The sequence below is a fragment of the Alexandromys fortis genome, unplaced genomic scaffold (genome assembly GCF_014885135.2).
Source record: "Alexandromys fortis isolate MF-2015 unplaced genomic scaffold, M_Fortis_MF-2015_v1.1 scaffold_147, whole genome shotgun sequence".
NCBI lineage: Eukaryota > Metazoa > Chordata > Mammalia > Rodentia > Cricetidae > Alexandromys > Alexandromys fortis.
The window spans coordinates 1650508-1670379 of NW_026068029.1; the positions used below are offsets into that span (position 1 = coordinate 1650508).

The 19872-nt window shown below is 38.4% G+C and overlaps 1 protein-coding gene across 5 annotated transcripts in view; it reads right to left on the minus strand.

The window, feature by feature from the left end:
• Positions 1–601: 601 nt before the first annotated feature.
• Positions 602–19872, minus strand: part of Rps6ka3 (ribosomal protein S6 kinase A3) — a 115934-nt gene continuing 96663 nt past the window's right edge. For all 5 annotated transcript variants that reach the window (XM_050164328.1, XM_050164327.1, XM_050164326.1 and 2 more), the window contains 4 exons: positions 19717–19793; positions 18496–18613; positions 6133–6273; positions 602–5588 (listed from right to left, as the gene is read on the minus strand). In XM_050164328.1, coding sequence (XP_050020285.1) covers positions 5466–5588; positions 6133–6273; positions 18496–18613; positions 19717–19793 — 459 coding nt within the window. In that variant the 3' untranslated portion in view covers positions 602–5465. The remainder of the gene's footprint in view (positions 5589–6132; positions 6274–18495; positions 18614–19716; positions 19794–19872) is intronic.

Sequence of the window (19872 nt, forward strand, 5' to 3'; positions counted from 1 at the left end):
TTTAATAAATAATTAATTTAAAAAAAAAGAAAAAAAAGAGCTGGTTCCAGGACAGGCTCCAAAAACACAGAGAAACCCTGTCTTAAAAGACCAGAAAAAGAAAAAATAAAGAAAACAAACTGGCAATGCCATTTGCATAATTGTATGGTTTCATACAACATCCAGAAATGTATAGCTAGAATTAACCAAAGAGCAAATACTGGAGTTTTGCTCATTGGGTACAGTATAAAAACAAAGATGTAAGAAAGTTCAGGAAGCTCTGAGAGAGAAGTTTAGGTGATCGACTTTGAGGTTACAAGGTTCACTCTGGAAAGCAAAGGAAATACAAAGGAGAACTAAGGTAACAAAGGAGAAAGGGGCAGTTCTGGAGCCAACTCTAGTAGTTTTAGACTTCTCCAAGAAAAAGATTACTTCATTTGTGTCTGGCTTGATACTGAGAACATGAATCTAAGATGATGCATAGCAAAATTATTTTGCACGTACTAAATTAGAAATAGTCCTGTTTTAAATTCTATCAGCATAATTTCATAAATACAACTTGGTAAGAAATTTTTATAATAGTCTAGTAATATAACTAAAATAATATGATAAAAGGAACATATATGCTTTACTTGAAACTTTATTATATAAATTTCCATTTCTTTTAAAGATTACAAAACCTGTTCTTTGACAGGAATACAAGCAATATTGTTCCAGGATTATTCATGGATACATTGGAAAGAGCTTAGATTACACATTAATAGTATGATTTGCAAACTTAAGTAAAACAATTTAAAGTACTCAGTAAAATCTGATCCTCACAAGCATTTCATAACTATGGCAGCAGTGCCAAGCATCTATGCAATTTACCCACCAATAAAAGGTACAACACATAAGAACCCTTGATATGGTACCTTGCTTGGGCTTCTGGCATGCCTTACTAGAGACGAACTAGTATAAAGTAAGATCATATATAACAGTAGAAAAATATTTATGATTTTTTTCTTTTTTAAAAACTGCTTAAGTAGATACCCACCCCATTCCCACTCATGGCCAAAAATGCAAAATAATTACATCTTTTAGGTGTTTACCTTCCCTTTTTATTTAGGGTAAAAGTCAAGATAAACTAATACATGTATATGATATTGCGTTACACACTCATCACTCATAATCATTAAGGACACTAATGAATGGCAATACTTCAAAACCTTCTTTAAATAAAAAACCCAAGTTTTATATGGTAAACTACACTTACAGAAACACAACCCAAGTCTTTATCCTCATGCCCTTGCTTTGTACTTAAAAGTTCTACTTTAAATACTTGTTTGAAAAACTCAGTACACAGTACATCCAGTACTATAGTAATATAGGAATAAAGATGTTCACTTTCATTGGACATTGAACTAATCTACTTAGAGAGAATTATTATAGTGACTCTCTTCTCAAATACATTTCCATATACTGTACTTAAATGGTGCTAGAAGACATTTTCTTGAGGTTCATACATCTGGACTTAAATCTCTAAGTTTTCCTTTCCACTAATCTCTAGTCAAAACAGCATACACCTTGCTAGTTGCTCTGGGAAGTCATTTGATATTTCAACAGCTTATCATGCAGTTCAAGGTTATATGGCAAAACAATGAGGAAAGTGCCTTAAGAGGTAGGAAGTAGGCTCTCATTCCAACCCTTGCTATGCCCATTATGAACAGGTAAAAGACTGGAATAAAAGTGGGAAATATAAGACCTATAGTGACATTAGGTTTAAGAAAATTAAGTTGACTTAATTACTAAAATTTTTTGTGAACTGTCACTTTGGAACCAGTTACAAGTGACTTAGCAACACAGCAGTGTTGTGTTATAGTTAGAACACAGCAGTGTCAAAAACAAAGCACACTGTAGATACAAATTTTTCTTGGCCATCCATATTTGGGCATTATCACTGTGTAGATTCTTCAGTGGAAAAAGTGGTTAGGTGTGGCTCTGTAGAATACCACAGTCTCAAGAAACTAAATTCATTCCTTCATTAATCTCCACCAATGGTCACCAATGGGGAGATCAGCAAAATGTAAGCAACCTGGGGTTGAAAAGAGGACTATTTTCATTAATTGAAATAAAAACACTGAATTAAGTCAACTTCTCTGTGAATTAAATAAGGCTCAAAGTATACATCCAGTTAGTCACAGGGAGTTGGATCTTGCAGAGGGACAGATAGTTAGACTGAACCCTCCTGGTTTAAGCACCAAGACCAGCTACTGAATCCATTGTTTTTGTGAGTATCAGAAAATAGACCTTTTTTGACCCTTTATGTTTGAGAGCTCTCTGAATACTTTCACAAGTCTCCAATTATTATCACCACACTAAGATGGAACTTATTTTACAAAATATAGAAACATAATCTAAAATATTATAGGTAATTCATAAAAGGTAGGGACTGGAACCTATCAGTCATAGTGAGATGTGTGTTACTGGCCTCCACAGTGAATAAGAACATCAATACCAAGGTCCCAAAGTCTAGAAAAAAGCCTTTGGCTAACTTTCATCACAGAATGAGTCTACTCTGGTCCTTTTCCTCTCAAATACATGCTTTCTCTTGAAGCTTCTGCACCTACTCTGTGTTCAAATTCTTCCTGGACGGAAGGTATGGGCACAGCTTTAAGGACACCCCTACTTCTCTTGATGTCTTCTGATCCCAACAGAAGCCACGCCTAAAGAACAGATGGAACAATGGTTTGATCCTCCCAACCTGTTCTTTGGAGTGCAATGCATATGAAATGTGCAAACTACCACACATCCTCTCTCCTGACACTCAGAACTTACTCTTCCGTATGCCAGCTTAACAGCATCTTGACTTTGGGTCTTGCCAAAATTATTTTTAGAGTTTTGGGGTTGCTTGTGAAAAACAGATTTACATTACATCTGTTAAATTCAAGGGATTAATGTACTTAGAAGATACCTTTTTAAACAGAAGGAGCTGAAATGATCCATAAAAAGCAAAGCAAAACAAACAAAAAACAACAAAACTTACCTTAATTTACTATCATCAATTGAAAGGGAAGATGCAAAACACATATTTTAATTCAGTTTCCAGTACATGCTTGGCTATGTTAAATGCATTTCTATTGTTTGGGATGTTATTTTACATCATAAACCAAGAGATGTCTGCAAAAAGAGTCCTGTCAGTGTAGTTCCTTCTTTCACAGTAACATAAAAACAGGGTCAACAACTATGAGACAAGCCCCAGAAACTGGCAGCGATGCAGGGAAGGCAGAAGACTTCAGGAGCCTTAATCTCATAAGTACAGTGGCCTGTAGGAAATGGACTTTGTGAAAAGAATGGAAAGGCTAACCCAGCACAAGCACATTGTTGGCTATGTTTGCCCTAAGATAATATGAACACCAGAGCCACAGATGAAGTAATTTATGTTCCTAACTGGTCTTGTTAGTAGGAAGTCTTCAGTTTTGAGAATCTATAACTTGCTTTTCTCCAATAAAACTGGCAGTTTGACTAGACAAAGAAGGCAAAGGTAATTCTTCTTAAAGGAAATAAATTTTGCATCATAATATGGTAGAGGACTGCCCTAAGAAGTACATGATTTTGACTTTAGCTCTTTTTGGTGATAATATGAAATAAGGGCAGCATGGTGTTAGGAGGAAAAACTAGATGAGAGATGGGATAAATGAGAGAATCTGACACATTGAATAGAAGAAGGGGAAAGGCTTTCTTGCCAGGCAATGGAGATCAATTTTGAGTAGTTGCATCCATATACTCATATACTCAAGAACTTCAGTAGCTGGTATGCAGAACTTCTGGCATTGTACTAATATGTATTTTTTTATTTAGAAGGTAAACCAACATTTGGTTTCTATGCATCCCCATTTCGTGTTTCTCGGGCAATGGTGGTATTAGAAATTGTCTCTTTCTCTTTAGTAGCAGAGAAGATAAGGAATGACTACTGTCTTTTATGAATTGCAAAAAGCACACTCTTGGGTTAGTACTCTGAGTGAAAAGATTTATGATGTAAATGGCTCAGTAAGTGGCACCTCTACTGGGGCACATTCCTAATGAGGTTTAAGTTAAATCACTTTTTTCCTTTGCTCATGTTTTTCACATCACATATTAATGTACACTGGCTAGTATCACGAAGATATGGGTAATGATGGGTACAAAAGTTTCTTCTGTCAAATGAAACTGGAAACTAGCAAGTTAGATGGAGATACTGAGTATTGCACTGAAGCACAGCCAAGGACCATTATGAAAACTGTAGTCAAAGGAAACATCATATGGCTATAAACCATCAACAGGGATTCAGAAAACAGTCATTGAGCCTGCCTCAGCTATGACTTCAGGTTAGAACAGATACTGTTTGGCCAAGAATATTTTATTCTCTAGAATAAGAAAGTTTAAATCCAATTTCTTATGGAGACCTGTGGCCTTTATTACATTCAAATTAGTGTTTAATATAGAATATCTATTTAAACATGAAATATCCAGTAAGGCTTTAGTTACCAATTGCTAAATTTTCCTTTTCCAATTTCTTTAATATGATTCTTTTAAAGGCCTTTCATGTATGTTGGCAAGATTTCAAATGATATGCCAAATACTAAGTATGAGGACTATGTAAGGTTAAAAGTGCAAGGATTACTTCCTTAAAGAACCCTAAGAAATCACAAAGTATATGGACTACCTTCATAGGTGTATTCTTGATTTCATGCCGCACACACACAACTTTCTTTACCATTAACAGCTCTTTACGTTAGTCTGACAGAGCACCTGACTTGAAGAAACAAATGAACAAACCAGTGAAAGAAATGGAGGAAAATATGTACAATTTGAAAGAATTACATTCAACAGCTGTTCAATCAAATCTGTTCAATCAATCTGGCCATCTTTAAGTTTTCCCAACAATACTGTTAATCCAGGTGAACTATTTATCCAGATTTAATAGTCAATTGATTAATAGACTCCAAGTTAAACAAGGCATGTATACATTAAAGAAAGCAGTACAGAAATGTACTGTATATGAACTGTTTACAAAAACATACAAAATGTTGGATGGCACAAGGGATACAGTGCTAATATAAACGGATTGTTTAAGCTAAGTGCTTAACATAAACTGTCCATCCCTATAACTAACAAAGAATATTTAGGGGACATGAAATATTTTCTATAAAAATAATGCTATATGGTGTAGAGTACTTTTATTCAGTGTATTTTAGGTGGTATTCATGTGTTCATTATTTTTCTTGTTGATTCAGTGATTATATCTTCATCATGTTTCCATTTCCATTTCGAAGCTCCAGGAAAATCTAACTTGCTAACAATCAAAGCGAGAAGAGACGAAAGCAGGAGCAGCAGGAGCAGCAGCATTATGGGTACCAGCTGGGACAGTGTGTGCTTGCAGGATGTCTCTCAGGTATGTGCTACCTGTCGCCTGAACTTGTGCTATCAGCTTACATCATGGTACCAAATATCTCACTGAGGTCACTTCACAGGGCTGTTGAGGTGATTTTTTTAATACCTCTCCGCTGAGCAAGAGTAGAACGGCCTACTGGTTCCAAAACTGGTGACTGATTACGGTTTAAAGCAGAGTATGTAGCTGCCATGGCACCCTGAAAAAAGCAAAGAAAGGTTACAACAAAAAAAAGGGCATGTATACAAGTATAAAATAAAGGTTCCCCCAGGGATTTTCATATGTAAATGAATATAGATCTTTATCAGTCTCATAATAAGAATAACCTCTGGTTAATTTTTCAGCTTTAACTTAAACTGAGGCAGTGTGAGAGGTTGAAATTTTGTATGACAAAAGGACAGGGAGGGGCTCAAACAGAACAGTCCTCATTTTTCTTAGGGCCATTTAATTTGTCTTTATGGCCCTGTAGTATGAGAGGCTATAAACCACGATCTTTCATTTAGAAAAGTTCATAGATTTTGTCTTTACTGACAGTGATGTCAGAAATACAAAAGTTTCCCTTAAGCTAACTTACTGACATTTTGTGTCACCATGCCCCCAAGCGTTAGGTACCCATGTATGAGAATCTCATACTAGAAAGGAAAAGTTGCTTGGGCATGAAGACAGACTTCTTGGAGGCTCAGCTGGCCTTGTCCATCCTCCAGATCCTACAGAAAGCCATGACTGGATATAGGGCCGCTCACCTTTACAAGATGTGGGGCATCCTGTCTGTTTAGTTGGTATTGTGGCAGTTGGTCCCAGTGGACAATCCAAGGATGTCTGAGCACAAGAGCAGCAGTCAGTCTCTGATGAGGATCTACATGAAGCATCTTTGACACCAGGTCCTATCAGATGAAGGAGAAGAATAAGACAAGGTTAATTCTCCTTTTTCCTTCTCATTTCTATGATTGATATTGTCAGCATTCTTATTCAGCTTTTATGATGCTACATTTCCTGGTAATAGTCCTTTGGTAACAAAGCAAATATTAGGATAAATTTGTTAAGAAAAATACTTGAATCTCTCTTTTCTCTTTCCCAAGTACCACAATTTTATTATTGTGAAAAGGATGAGTTTATTCTAGCTTTTCTTAACTTTGTTTTAATTCTAGGAGTTTATACTATTCAGAGAGTTCTGGCCTTATAAAGCTTTAGTTCAGTAAGGGAGAGATAAAGAATCAGTTACAAAGCAAGGTAAAGTCCCTGATGGGATGAGCAAGTGCCAAGAGCAGCTAGAAGAAAAGAGACACCTGAGAGTTCAAGGCCAGCCTGGCCTACAGAGCCAGTTCCAGGACAGCCAGGGATGTTACACAGAGTAACCCTGTCTCAAAAAACAGTAACAACAAAAATGTTGCTTTTGATTGTTACTTTTTGAGATAGAGTATTGCCATGTACCCCCAATTAGCCTGGTACTCTGAGTAGCTCAGTCTAGTCTCACACTTGTGGATATCCTGTCTCAGTCTCCTGTGCTGGCAAAACTGACTCTTAAGAGCAGTGGTTCTCAAACTTCCCACTTCTGCGATCCTTTAATACAATTCCTCATGTTGTGGGGACCCCAACCATAAAATTATTTCATTGCTACTTCACCACAATAATTTTGCAACTGTTATGAATTATAATAGAAATATCTGATATGCAACCAAAGGGTCATGACCCACAGGTTGAGAACCACTGAATGAAAAAAAAAAAGGTGAGCCCTGAAGAATAGGAAAGAGCTGGACATGAGAAGGTATGAAGGAAGCAGAACATCTCAGGTAGACAAAAGAAAGTGGATCTGGAGGAAAACCCTAAGGTACAAGAAAACATGTGTTTGGTGGTTTGAATGAGAATGGCCCCTGTAGGTTCCTATGTTTCAATACTTGGTCCCCAGTTGGTGGAACTGTTTGTAAAGGATTAGGAGGTATGCTCTTGTTGGAGGTGTGTTAGTGTTACCAGGGACAGGCTTTGAAGTTTCAAATGATGATTGCGATTTCAAGTTAGCTTTCTCTGCCTCCTGCTTGTGGATTGAGATGTGAGTTACTGATCCTGCCACCATGCATTTGCTCCATCATGAACTCTAACTCTCTAAGACTGCAAGCACAATTAAATACTTTCCAAATTGCCTTGGTCATGGGGCTTTATCATAGCAATAGGAAGTAACTAATACAATGTCACAGTTGAGGAACTGACTAGAATGCAATGTGGCTACAGTAGAAATTTGTTGTCAAGGAGAACATGAAAGCCAGTAAGGTGGAAGATGTTGAGAATAGAAAGATGAGGAAGGTCTTTGCAAGCCATATTAACAAATATGGACTTATTCTAGAACAATAAAACACTAAGTAAGATGGTAAGGTAGTCAAGTTTGCAATTTAATAGTTTATACTCCTTAAATCTAGGAGAAAAATCATTTGGAGGGGCAAAAACCTGGAGATTCATTTATTTTTATTGTTATTGTTTAAAGACATCTCAAATAGCCTAGGCAGGCTTCAAACTCACTAAGTAGTCACAGATAACCCTGAATACCTAATCTTCCTTCCTCAGCTTCTCAAGTGCTAAGGTTTTAGGAATGTACCATCAGTCCTGGGTAGAAAAGATTTCTTGACAGAATCTGGTGGCTGACTAGATATTGGCAATTTGGGAGTTGGTATTCTAGGTACTCTTCTGTTTTAGACATTTGCAGTCTTTCTTGGCTATTATTAACATCTAATAACAGAATGGAATAGAATTGGAATTAAAGAGTGAGCCAGGAACAGCAATGCATGCCTGTAGTCCTAGCCACTTGGGAGGTTGAAAGAGGATTCATTAAAGCCAGGGGTTTAGGGATAGCTTGGACAACACATTGTGACACTCTATGTAAAAAATAAATAAGTATAAATAAAAGGTAAAAACATCAAAATATGAAAATAAAAAACTATCCTATCAAATTCTGAAAATAGGCTGAAGTGCTTCAAGTAAATGTTGCAAAACTTCCAGGGGTAAAATAAAACTCAATTATAATTAATAACATCTCTGTGTTTGACTGAGATAAATCATTTCAAACTTCTCTTTCTTTTACTGCTAACCCTTCAATGGCTACTTACTTTGCCTGCCCTCCCTCCTCCTGTCCCTCACGATTCTGGGGAAGGCCTTACACATATTAGGCAAGAATTCAACCACTGAGCTATATATCTCTCTGCACCAGGCCCAGCTTTCTCTTTATTTAATTTATTTATTTATTTTTTAAAGATTTATTTATTACGTATACAACATTCTTTCCATGTATGCTTGCAGGTCAGAAGAGGGCACCAGACCTCATTACAGATGGTTGTGAGCCACCATGTTTTTGCTGGGAATTGAACTCAGGACCTCTGGAAGAGCAGCCAGTGCTCTTAACCTCTGAGCCATCTCTCCAGCCCCCCAGCTTTCTCTTTAAATGGAAGCATTTTGCTGAAATCCCTTGGTTCTTCTATCACTATGCTCTGATAATTTCATTAATAATAATAATCATAATTTAGCTACTATAGATGATGTCAACTCCTTCAAACTCCACCAGACTTCTTTTTTTTTCTTTCACCACAGACTTCTAAGACCTACAGCTATATGACAGTTGCCTAATGCCTCATAATTATATTATCTAAGCATTTTAAATTCATTATGCCAAATCTTCAATTACTGCCAATCTCAAAGCTTCTTATGTATCCAAACACTTGGTGACAGACACTCTTACATTTGCCTGAAGTGGCATTGTGGACTGCATGCTATGTTTATGTTCAATAAAACTATGAAGTTTGTTTTGCCTTCTAAATTTTCCTTTCATTTTCCTCAGATTCCACTGTAACTGCTATAATTTTGGTCTTCACCTTTAATGATCTGAAATTTATAAAACCTTACAAGTAATACCCATAATCTTAGGTCAGTGAGCTGTAAGGAAAACAATGCAAACCAAACAGTTAGCAGAGCGCTTTGCGAGTAAATACTCACTAAAGGGCAGCTGTGGTCCTGTTCTCTTCTCATAGACATTATGTAACCCAAACTACTTACAATGTTCACACAGGCAACTTATTTTTGAAGGGACACAACTACATTGACATAATCCTCTTTTCCACTTGTGGGTAATGTAGTTTTACATGATGCTTACAATCAGGTGTCTTAACTGTCTGTCCCTGTCTCTCTCGCTCTGTGTGTGTGTGTGTGTGTGTGTGTGTGTGTGTGTATGTGTGTATCCATTCTCGTCTTTCACTAAAAAAAGCATTTTGGAGTGCAAATGAATGCAAAGGAATAGAGATCAACTAGTTTTAATTGACTAGAAAAAGCGTGTGATGTGTAAGTTCTAATACTCTGGTTATTGGTAATATTTCTTCATATGACCTCATATGTGATATTGACAGTTTGTGGCAGGCTCCATGCATGAAAATGACTGTCCTATGAAATTCAAAATGGAAAATCTGATCACTGCACACAGCTGAGTAGTTTTCATTTTTTTTTCTTCTGAGATGTCTTTTCTATATAGTCCTGGCTGTCCTGGAATTCTCTCTGTAGACCAGGTTGGCCTCAAACTCAGAGATCCACCTGTCTCTTGAGTGCTGGGAGTAAAAGCATGTGCACTACCATGCTTGTCTAGTGTGGTAGTACCCCCCACCAATAATCCTAAGTATGAGCCACAAAGCGGTTTACAATTCAGGTTCATCAGCCATCTTTGCTTGTGCATGCTGTAGTAGTCAACCAAATGACCAGTCTGGAGGCACTTGCTGTTCTCATGCTCCCATCACCACCTAACTGGCATGTACTGAGCTCCCTCATCATGAGATAGAATACAACTTTTATAACCTCCTCATCTGCCCGGAAACCTCCCCCATTGCTTTCTTGTCCAGTATCATCTGTAATCTTTTTTAGCACAAAAACTGTATTATTATAGTAATTCCTGTACTGCACATTTTGGGCTGCCTCTTTGCCAGACTGTGAGGTCTCTGAGATAAAGAATACTATCTTTGTTATATTTTTTCTCTTCAGACTTTATAATCTTATTTATTTATTTTAAATTTATTTATTTTATTAAAATTTTCCACCTCCTCCCCGCCTCCAATTTTCCCCCTCCCCCTGCCTCCTCCTCCCTCTCCAATCCAAAGAGCAATCAGGGTTCCCTGCCCTGTGGGAAGTCCAAGGTCCTCCCCCCTCCATCCAGGTCTAGTAAGGTGAGCATCCAAACAGACTAGGCTCCCACATAGCCAGTACATGCAGTAGAATCAAAACCAGTGCCATTGTCCTTGGCTTCTCAGTCAGCTCTCACTGTCCAGATGTTCAATGAGTCCGGTTTGATCCCATGCTTTTTCAGTCCCAGTCCAGCTGGCCTTGGTGAGCTCACAATAGATCAGCCCCACAGTCTCAGTGGGTGGGGTGCACCCTCGCGGTCCTGACTTCCTTGCTCATGTTCTCCCTTCTGCTCCTCATTTGGATTTTGAGAGCTCAGTTGGGTGCTCCACATTGGAGCACTAGACTTTATATTTTTTTAAATATTTATTTTATTTACCTATTATGTATACAATATTCTGTCTGTGTGTATGCCTGCAGGCCGGAAGAGGGCACCAGACCTCTTTACAGATGGTTGTGAGCCACCATGTGGTTGCCGGGAATTGAACTCAGGACCTTTGAAAGAGCAGGCCATGCTCTTAACCACTGAGCCATCTCTCCAGCCCCTAGACTTTATAATTTTTAAGCACATTCAGGTGCTCAACAAGAAGAATTAGAAAGGAAACAGGTATCTAGAAAAATAAAGTATCATCCTTGACAAATTTTACACTTAGAAAAAACAAAGGCTAACATTTTTTTTATTTTTGGTGCGGGGAAAATCTTACCCAGGGCCTCATGGTTCCTGAGCACATGCTCCACTGCCAAGCTACACACTTAGTCTAACAGACTAATTTTAAACACAATTAAAAGCCATGTATCAATTCAACTGGCTAATTGAACTTCCTGCTCTACATCAAAAGAACCTATGAACTTTTGGGATATACTCTATTTACAATTACCTCAACTCAAGCTCCTATTTTTGGTGGGAGGGGGGTTTTAAGACAAGGTTTCACTGTAGCTTTGGAGCCTGTCCTGGAACTTGCTCTGTAGACCAGGCTGGCCTTGAACTCACAGAGATCCACCTGCCTCTGCCTCTAGTCCTTGCTTTTGCTCTGTGAAATGGGGATATTATCACTTATTTTACAAGATTCTTATGAGGTCAAGTGCAGTGTGAGGCACACAGCAGACAGAGAAATCATAAAGATTACCAACATTATTATTCATCATGCTTATAAGTAAATCAAAGATTTATAATATATACAGATAATAAAGGCAAACTAATGTTTTTTAGGAAAGAAATATGATAAATGGTCCTTTGTGAGTTTAAGATATTTGGTAATACCAAGTCAACGCATTACTTTTTAAACAAACAAACAAAACTTCTGTTAGTGTTTCTTTTCATCATGAATCATGACAAATAATTTTTCTCAAAAGTTTGTAATAGGAGCTAGTTCAGTCAGCACAGTGCTTGACACAAGCTATAGTCACCTGGGAAGAGGAAATTTTTTGTGTTCTTTTTTAAAAAATATTTATTTATTATGTATACAGTGTTCTGTCTGTCTGTATGCTTGCTGGCCAGCAGAGGGCACCAGATCTCATTACAGATGGCTGAGAGCCACCATGTGGTTGCTGGGAATTGAACTTGGGACCTTCTGGGAGAGCAGTCAGTGCTCTTAACCTCTGAGCCATCTCTCCAGGCCGATGTGTTCTCTCTCTTTTTTTCCTTTGAGACAGGGTTTCTCTATGTAACAGCCTGACTATCCTGGAATTTGCTCTGTAGACAAGGCTGGCCTCAAACTCACAGAGTTCCACCTGCCTCTGCCTCCTGAGTGCTGGGATTAAAGGAGTGTACCACTACTGCCTGGCAGTAAGAGGGAACCTTAACTAAGGATTTGCCTCCATTAGATTGGTCTGTGGGCCTGTCTATGGAACATTTTTAAAAAATTTTTTTAGATTTACTTATTTTGTGTATGAGTGTTTTGCCTGTATGTATGTATATACACCATATGCATGCCTGGGGCTTCCAGAGTCTCTTGTAACTGGAGTTATATATGATTATGAGCTATTATGTGGGTGGTGAGACCCGAACCTAGGTCTTCTACAACAAACTGTTGAACTATCTCTCCAACCTGCACATCTTAATTGGTGTGGGAGGGCTCAGCCTATTGTGGGCAGTGCCATCCCTGGGCAGATGGTCCTGGGTTATATAAGAAAGCAAGCTGAGAAACTTATAGAAGAGAAAGTGGGAAGTATACTTGAGTGCATTGGCACAGGGAACCACTTCTTAAATATAACCCCAGCAGCACAGACACTGAGAGAAACAATTAATAAATGGGACCTTTTGAAACTGAAAAGCTTCTGTAAAGCAAAGGACATAGTCAACAAGACAAAATGACAGCCTACAGAATGGAAAAAGATCTTCACTAACTGGTGTAGGAGGGTCTTCTTTCTATGTGTTGCTTTCATTGGTTGAATAAAGAAAACTGCCTTGGCCTTTTGATAGGGCAAAACTTAGATAGGTGGAGTAGACAGAACAGAATGCTGGGAGAAAGGAGGCAGAGACAGAGAGCTGCCTGCCATGAAGCTGCCAGGTCAGACATGCTGAATCTTTCCCAGTAAGCCACAGCCTTGTGGTGACATACAGATTATTAAAAATGGATCGAATCAAGATGTGAGAGTTAGCCAATAAGAGGCTAGAGCTAATGAGCCAGGCAGCAATTTAATTAATACAGATCTCCATGTGATTATTTCGGGCATAAGCTAGCCAGGTGGCTGGGACAACAAGCAGCCCGCCAGCCCGGGTGTAAGCCAGTTGGGTGGCAGGACACAGCCAGCAGCTCCACCTCACTACAGAGTGGCGCTCCAACATGGTAACTAACTCCACGTAAAACCTAAGAGGGCTTAAAAAGGAATTTTAGACACAAATATAGAGTTTAACACAGCTTTTTGCTGTTTGCTAGGGTGTGCTGTAGAGACATTTCATGATTCAGCAATAGCAGCAGAAAAAAAGCTGTGCCATTTTAAAACGTGGCTTCCTGGGCTATGCCACCAGTGCAAACTCCAGCTATAAAGCATTTCAAAGATATTTGTGGGACCCGGGTGTTTCTCTGCCCGCTCGGGATCTGGAAGAAAGTACTCTGAAACCATCCCAATGGCTCTGTGCTCCCCGCTTGGGCAGGCAGCGGAATCAGGTCTACTAGGCGTGCACAAGCAGGAGAGCATGGCAGAGTTCTGCCGACATACAAAGAGATGTTTCCAGGCCACACAGTGCTCTGCATGGCAGATTTCGCTATAACTCAAAAAGAAAGTTTATGTGCTGCACACTCAGTCTCGGCGTTAAGCTGCTGAGTGTGGCTCCTACCTGGCAGCCCCAGGGATAGCAGAAATGGTACATTCACCATTTTGAAATTGGAGAGAGGTGGAGCCAACGTCTAGAGCAGCATGGCTCAAAGGCACAAGTAGCTACGCCATGTTGGACTGAGTGGGGCAAGCAGGCAGTACCTGTATTTGACCTGGGATTGTCTCAGCTTAGATTCTTTTTTTTTTTTTTTTTTTAGTTTTTCGAGACAGGGTTTCTCTGTGGCTTTGGAGCCTGTCCTGGAACTAGCTCTTGTAGACCAGGCTGGTCTCGAACTCACAGAGATCCACCTGCCTCTGCCTCCCAAGTGCTGGGATTAAAGGCGTGCGCCACCACTGCCCGGCTTCAGCTTAGATTCTTAAGAGCTTAGCATTTTAAAAGCTCTTCAAGACAGTAAAGAATTACAGATTCACAATAGGACAGATTCAGACATAGAAGATCTCTAAATGGGTCACAGTGTTGGATGGGTGTACGTAGGCTTGGGAGAGAAAAGAAAAAGAATATAGAGAATAAAGTTGATGCCTTAAAATAAAGTTAATGCCTTAAAAAAAGGTAAAGTCTTTAAAGAGACAGAGTACAGATAGTTATAGATTAAAAGAAATAAAGAAAAATAAGCCACGTAAAAATAGAAAATTTTCAGAGAGTCTGGATTCTGTATATTATTGTGTTTTCTTTAAATTTTTTGACTGTGAAGGAGCTAAATACAGAGAGACATTTCATTGTGTGGTCTGCTAAGCTAATCCAATATGTATATTATAAAGTTATCTTGACTTCACAATTTGGATCTAAGGATATGATACTTTGGAAAAGAGGTTCTTTTGTTTTCACAGAGGATGAGACCCTGTGGACTGCTTCTATCCCAATATGGTATGGTAGACCACACCCTCCTGAAAGATCACCATGAACACCTTCAGAAAATTACTTCACTCAACTGCCGACTGAGATGAACCTAGCAGACAGGTTATACCATGAAAGACCTGATTAACAGTGCTCCCACACAGCATGAAGCAGTTTGGAGAGAAAACACTATGCCCATATTCCCAAATATTGTTTATAAATGTTCTTTTACATTTAAAGGGGGATATGATCTGGATATAAATAATTTACATTCGTATAAATTTTGCTTTATTGATAGAAATTTAAGATCAATTTTGTTATATGTATATGTATTTCTGATATTGATTAAGGTATTGTGATTGTGTAGTTCATTTAAAAATGTAATGTATAATTAAGAAATATAGGTTAATAGATAATAATCAATAATAGTCAAGCTTGTAGTCATGTTAATTAGGTTTTCTAGATATATAGAGATATATTTCAGTTAGACAGGCATTCTTCATATCTTTCAAAGACTACAGAATATGGCATTTAATGTTTTAATAACTTAGGGCTTTTCATGACAATGAGACACATCTGCTCCTGGCAGCACCAATCTACTTCAAGAGGAAGATGGGCATTGAAGAGGCTCCTTATGGAGTTTGGATAGCCATTTGGGCAAGAAACTGCTCTTGCCTGGACTGTTGCATAAACTGGACATAAAGAACCTACAGAGAGAGGACTGCTAAACTTGCCAAAAGGTGAGATGATCCTTTGGGGTTTCTGTTTTATAAAATAATTTGCGAGACATTCTGCAGGACACAGAAGAAAGAGACTGAACTGTCTTTGAAATTTCCTGCTTTATGGAAATGTCTGCTGGATACTATGGGCCTGTAGGCTGAAGATGGATACCCCTACAGTACAAAAGAACTTTGGGGGACTGTCTAGACAGCGAGATGTCTGTCATTTGTAGAGTTTTGGAAGTTGCTTACTTCTTGTTTACTTAGGTAATAATATATCCTTCTGGAGTCTTTGATGGAGTTGAAGAATAGATAGATAGTTATAGTTTTCCTTAGTTATGATAAAAGATAAAATAGATATAAGTATTGTGACTGTAATTCTTGCTTGATAACGGTTTTGTTATATGTAATTTTACTATGTTAAAATGAAAGCCTTTCTTTTTTGTTTAAACAGAAAAAGGGGAAATGGTGTAGGAGGGTCTTCTTTCTATGTGTTGCTTTCATTGGTCAAATAAAGAAACTGCCTTGGCCTTTTGATAGGGCAGAACTTAGGTGGGGAAGACAGGACTGGATGCTGGGAGGAAGAAGGCAGTGAGGCAGACAACATCATTCTCCAGCCTGAGATGGATGTAGGCTAGAATCTTCCCAGTAAGCCACGACCCTGTGGTGATACACAGATTACTAGATATGGGTTAAAGCAAGATGTGAGAGTTAGCCAAGAAGAAGCTAGATATAATGGGCCAGGCAGTGTTTAAATGAATACCATTTCTGTGTAATTATTTTGGGGGTTAAACTAGCCAGGCAGCAGGAAGCAGCCCGCTGCTCTGCCTCACTACAACTAACCCCACATCAGACAGAGGTCTAATCTCCAAAATATACAAAGAACTCAAGAAATTGGACACCAAAAGATCACATAATCCAATAAAAAAAATGGAGTACAGACCTAAACAGAGAACTCTCAACAGAGGAATCTAAAATGGCTGAAAGACACTTAAGGAAATGTTCAACATCCTTAGTCATCAGAGAAATGCAAATCAAAACAACTCTGAGATTCCATCTTACACCTGTAAGAATGGCCAAGATTGGGCTGGAGAAATGGCTCAGCAGTTAAGAGCATTGCCTGCTCTTCCAAAGGACTTGGGTTCAATTCCCAGCAACCACATGCTGGCTCTCACAACCATCTGTAATGAGGTCTGGTGCCCTCTTCTGGTCTGCAGGCATACATGGAGAGAGAATATTGTATACATAATAAATAAATAAATAAACAAATATATAAAAAATTAAAAATAAAAGAATGGCCAAGATCAAAAACACTGATGACAACTTATGCTGGAGAGGTTATGGGGTAAAGGGAACACTTCTCTATTGCTGGTGGGAATGCAAGCTGGTACAACCCCTTTGGATGTCAGTGTGGCGATTTCTCAGAAAATTAGGAAACAACCTTCCTCAAGACCCAGTAATACCACTTTTGAGTATATATCCAAAGGATGCTCAATCATGCCACAAGGACGTGTGTGCTCAACTATGTTCAAAGCAGCTTTGTTTGTCATAGCCAGAACCTGGAAACAACCTAAATGCCCCTTTATTGGAAAATGGATAAGAAAAATGTGGTACATTTACACAATGGAGTACTACACAGCAGAAAAAATAATGACATATTGAATTTTGCAGGCAAATGGATGGAGCTAGAAAACATTACTTTGAGTGAGGTAACCCAGACACAGAAAGACAATTATCACATGTACTCACTCATAGGTGGTTTTTAAACATAAAGCAAAGAAAGCCATCCTACAAACCATAATCCCAGAGAACTTAGACAATAATGCGGGCACTAAGAGAGACTTACATAGATATAATCTACATGGGAAGTAGAAAGTATAAAAAGACAAGATCTCCTGAGTAAATTGGGAGCATGGGGACCTTGCGGAAGGGTTGAAGAGGGTAGGGGAGAGGCAGGGAGAGGAGCAGAGAAAAATGGAGAGCTCAATAAATATCAATTTTAAAAAAAAAGAAAGAAAGCTGAGCAAGCCATGGAGAGCAAGTCAGTAAGCAGCATTCCTTCATGGACTCTTCCTCAGTTTTTGACTCAACATCCTTCCATGGCATCTCTCAATGATGGACTGTGATCAGAAAGTGTTAAGCCAAATAAACTCTTTCCTTTCCAAGTTGATTTGGTCATACTGTTTATCACAATAATAGAAAACAAACTAAAACACTGTACAAGCAATGGGACCTGAGTTTAATCTCCCAGTACCCAAAGGAAAAGCTGAGCATTGCTGCATGCATTATAATCTCAAGAGTTGGGGAGGCAGAGACAGGTAGATCTCTGGGGCTCAGTATAGCCCTAAATGGTGAATCCTAGATTGCTAAGAGAACCCATCACAAAGCAAACAAACTCAAAGTTGCATGGCCTTGTGCTCCGCATCCTTTTGCAAACACATCTATCTGTTTACTGACAAGCATGCACACACATTAAGCACCCCAATATTCCTGCCAAAAAGTTTCTAATATGGCTGAGGGTATAACAGTTCAGTGGTAGAATGTGTGCTTAACATATATGATGTCTTGAGGTCAATTCCTAGCCCAGTAACAGAACAAAAGGAAACAACCATGTAGTTGGAAGTCTATTGTTTTTCTGTCAGCTTAGCAGCCGCACCTGAATCTACTGATATTTTAACTAATTACGATCAGGTGTGCCTAGCTTTTTCCCCCTGCTGCTAAGACTGCAGCCTGGGGGGATTTCAGGTCTGCTGGCACTGGCTCAACCTTGGCTACCAAATGTATGTTTAAAACTATCTATCGTTATATTTACCAATGAAAACTTGGAAGTCAGATGTTGTGGTGAAAACCTGCTGTATCAGAGAAGCCAAGGAGCAACCATCTGATCTTCCTTTTTGGCTGAAGATCCCGCAAGAGAAGCATCTCTTCACTTGTCCTAAACCAAAAAGATCTAAGTCTCTCCCCACTCCTTCCTGTGTGTCTCTCCGTATTCCTGGTTCCTCCATTCTCTCCATGGCTAATTCCTGTCAACTAGTCGCTGGTTCAGTTCCCTGATCCAAAGTAAATTTTATTTACACAGTCTTGGAGTTTCACAGTGTGATTAAATATTCCACAACAGAAGTCACACGTACCTTTGCTGTATCTGAAACGGAATTCCAGTAACCACCACTGAGTGAGAATTTTCCACTACCTATTCGTGCCAATATTTCCTCTGGAGTATCATCAGGACCATTTGCAAATGGAGTGTAACTAGATTATAATAAAGTTAAAATGTCAATACATATTATAGTTAGTAATGTTTTCATTTACTTATAGTTTCTAAAAGTATTCTGAATAGTTCAGTTAATGTAATATTTTATTAGAGTCTATCAAAGTAAATAAAAGACAGTAAAATGAAGCTCCATAGGAAAATAGTAGGTTATATTAATTAGACTTTGTGATAGTTTGAATGAAAATGGCTTCACAGGCTCATAGGGTGTGCACTATTGGGAGGTGAGTCACTGGGGGCAGGCTTTGAGGTCTCAGAAGCTCAAGAGGCCTAGCGTGTCTCATTCTCTTCCTGAAGAACTCTCACTTGGGAAGCAGAGGCAAGCAGAGCTCTGTGAGTTCGAGGCAAGCCTGGTCTAAAAGAGCTAGTTCCAGGACAGTCAGGACTGTTTCACAGTGAAATCCTGTCTTGAAAAACCAAAAGAAAGAAAGAAAAAAAAAGATGTAGAACTCCCAGGTACTTCTCCAGCACCAAGTCTGCCTGCATGCCTTCATGTTTCCCCACCATGATGATAAGGGAATAAATCTAAGATAGCCCCAATTAAATGTTTTACATTATAAGAGTTGCCATGGTCACTGTGTCTCTTTACAGCAATAAAACCCTATGACAGACTTAATACATAATATTATATGTATCTTAAGTTATGACATGGTCTAGGATAATATAAAACTGTATTTTTATTACATAATCAGAGTAAAAGTATAGAAAATTAATTTAAGATTGTAAGACATTAAAAACACAACTATAGCCAGGTGTGGGGATGACCCTTTAATACCAGCACTGGAGAGGAAAAAGCAAGCAGATCTCTCTGAGTCTGAGGCCAGTCTGATATACATAATGAGTCCTAGGCCAGCCAGGACAATACAGTGAGATCCTGTTTCCAAAACAAAAAAAAACCAACAACAACAGGGAACTCTAAAAAAAGATACACCTATAAATATAATTATAGTTATAATTATATACATAATTATAATACTATATATTAGTATGATAAACATGGAAAGATATTACAATATAGGAACTTAAAAAGCCTACATAATCTAAATAAAATATTGATGAATAAATGCTTATGGTACACACTTACCCAGTAAGCATTGTATAAAGGAGGACACCAAGACTCCATATATCACAGGCAGCATCATAACCTTGTCGTTTCAAAACCTAGAAAAAGTAAAAGATGATTATTACCACACTAATATCTTTTTTAAAATAATATTTATATCTTTTTTTTTTTTTTTTT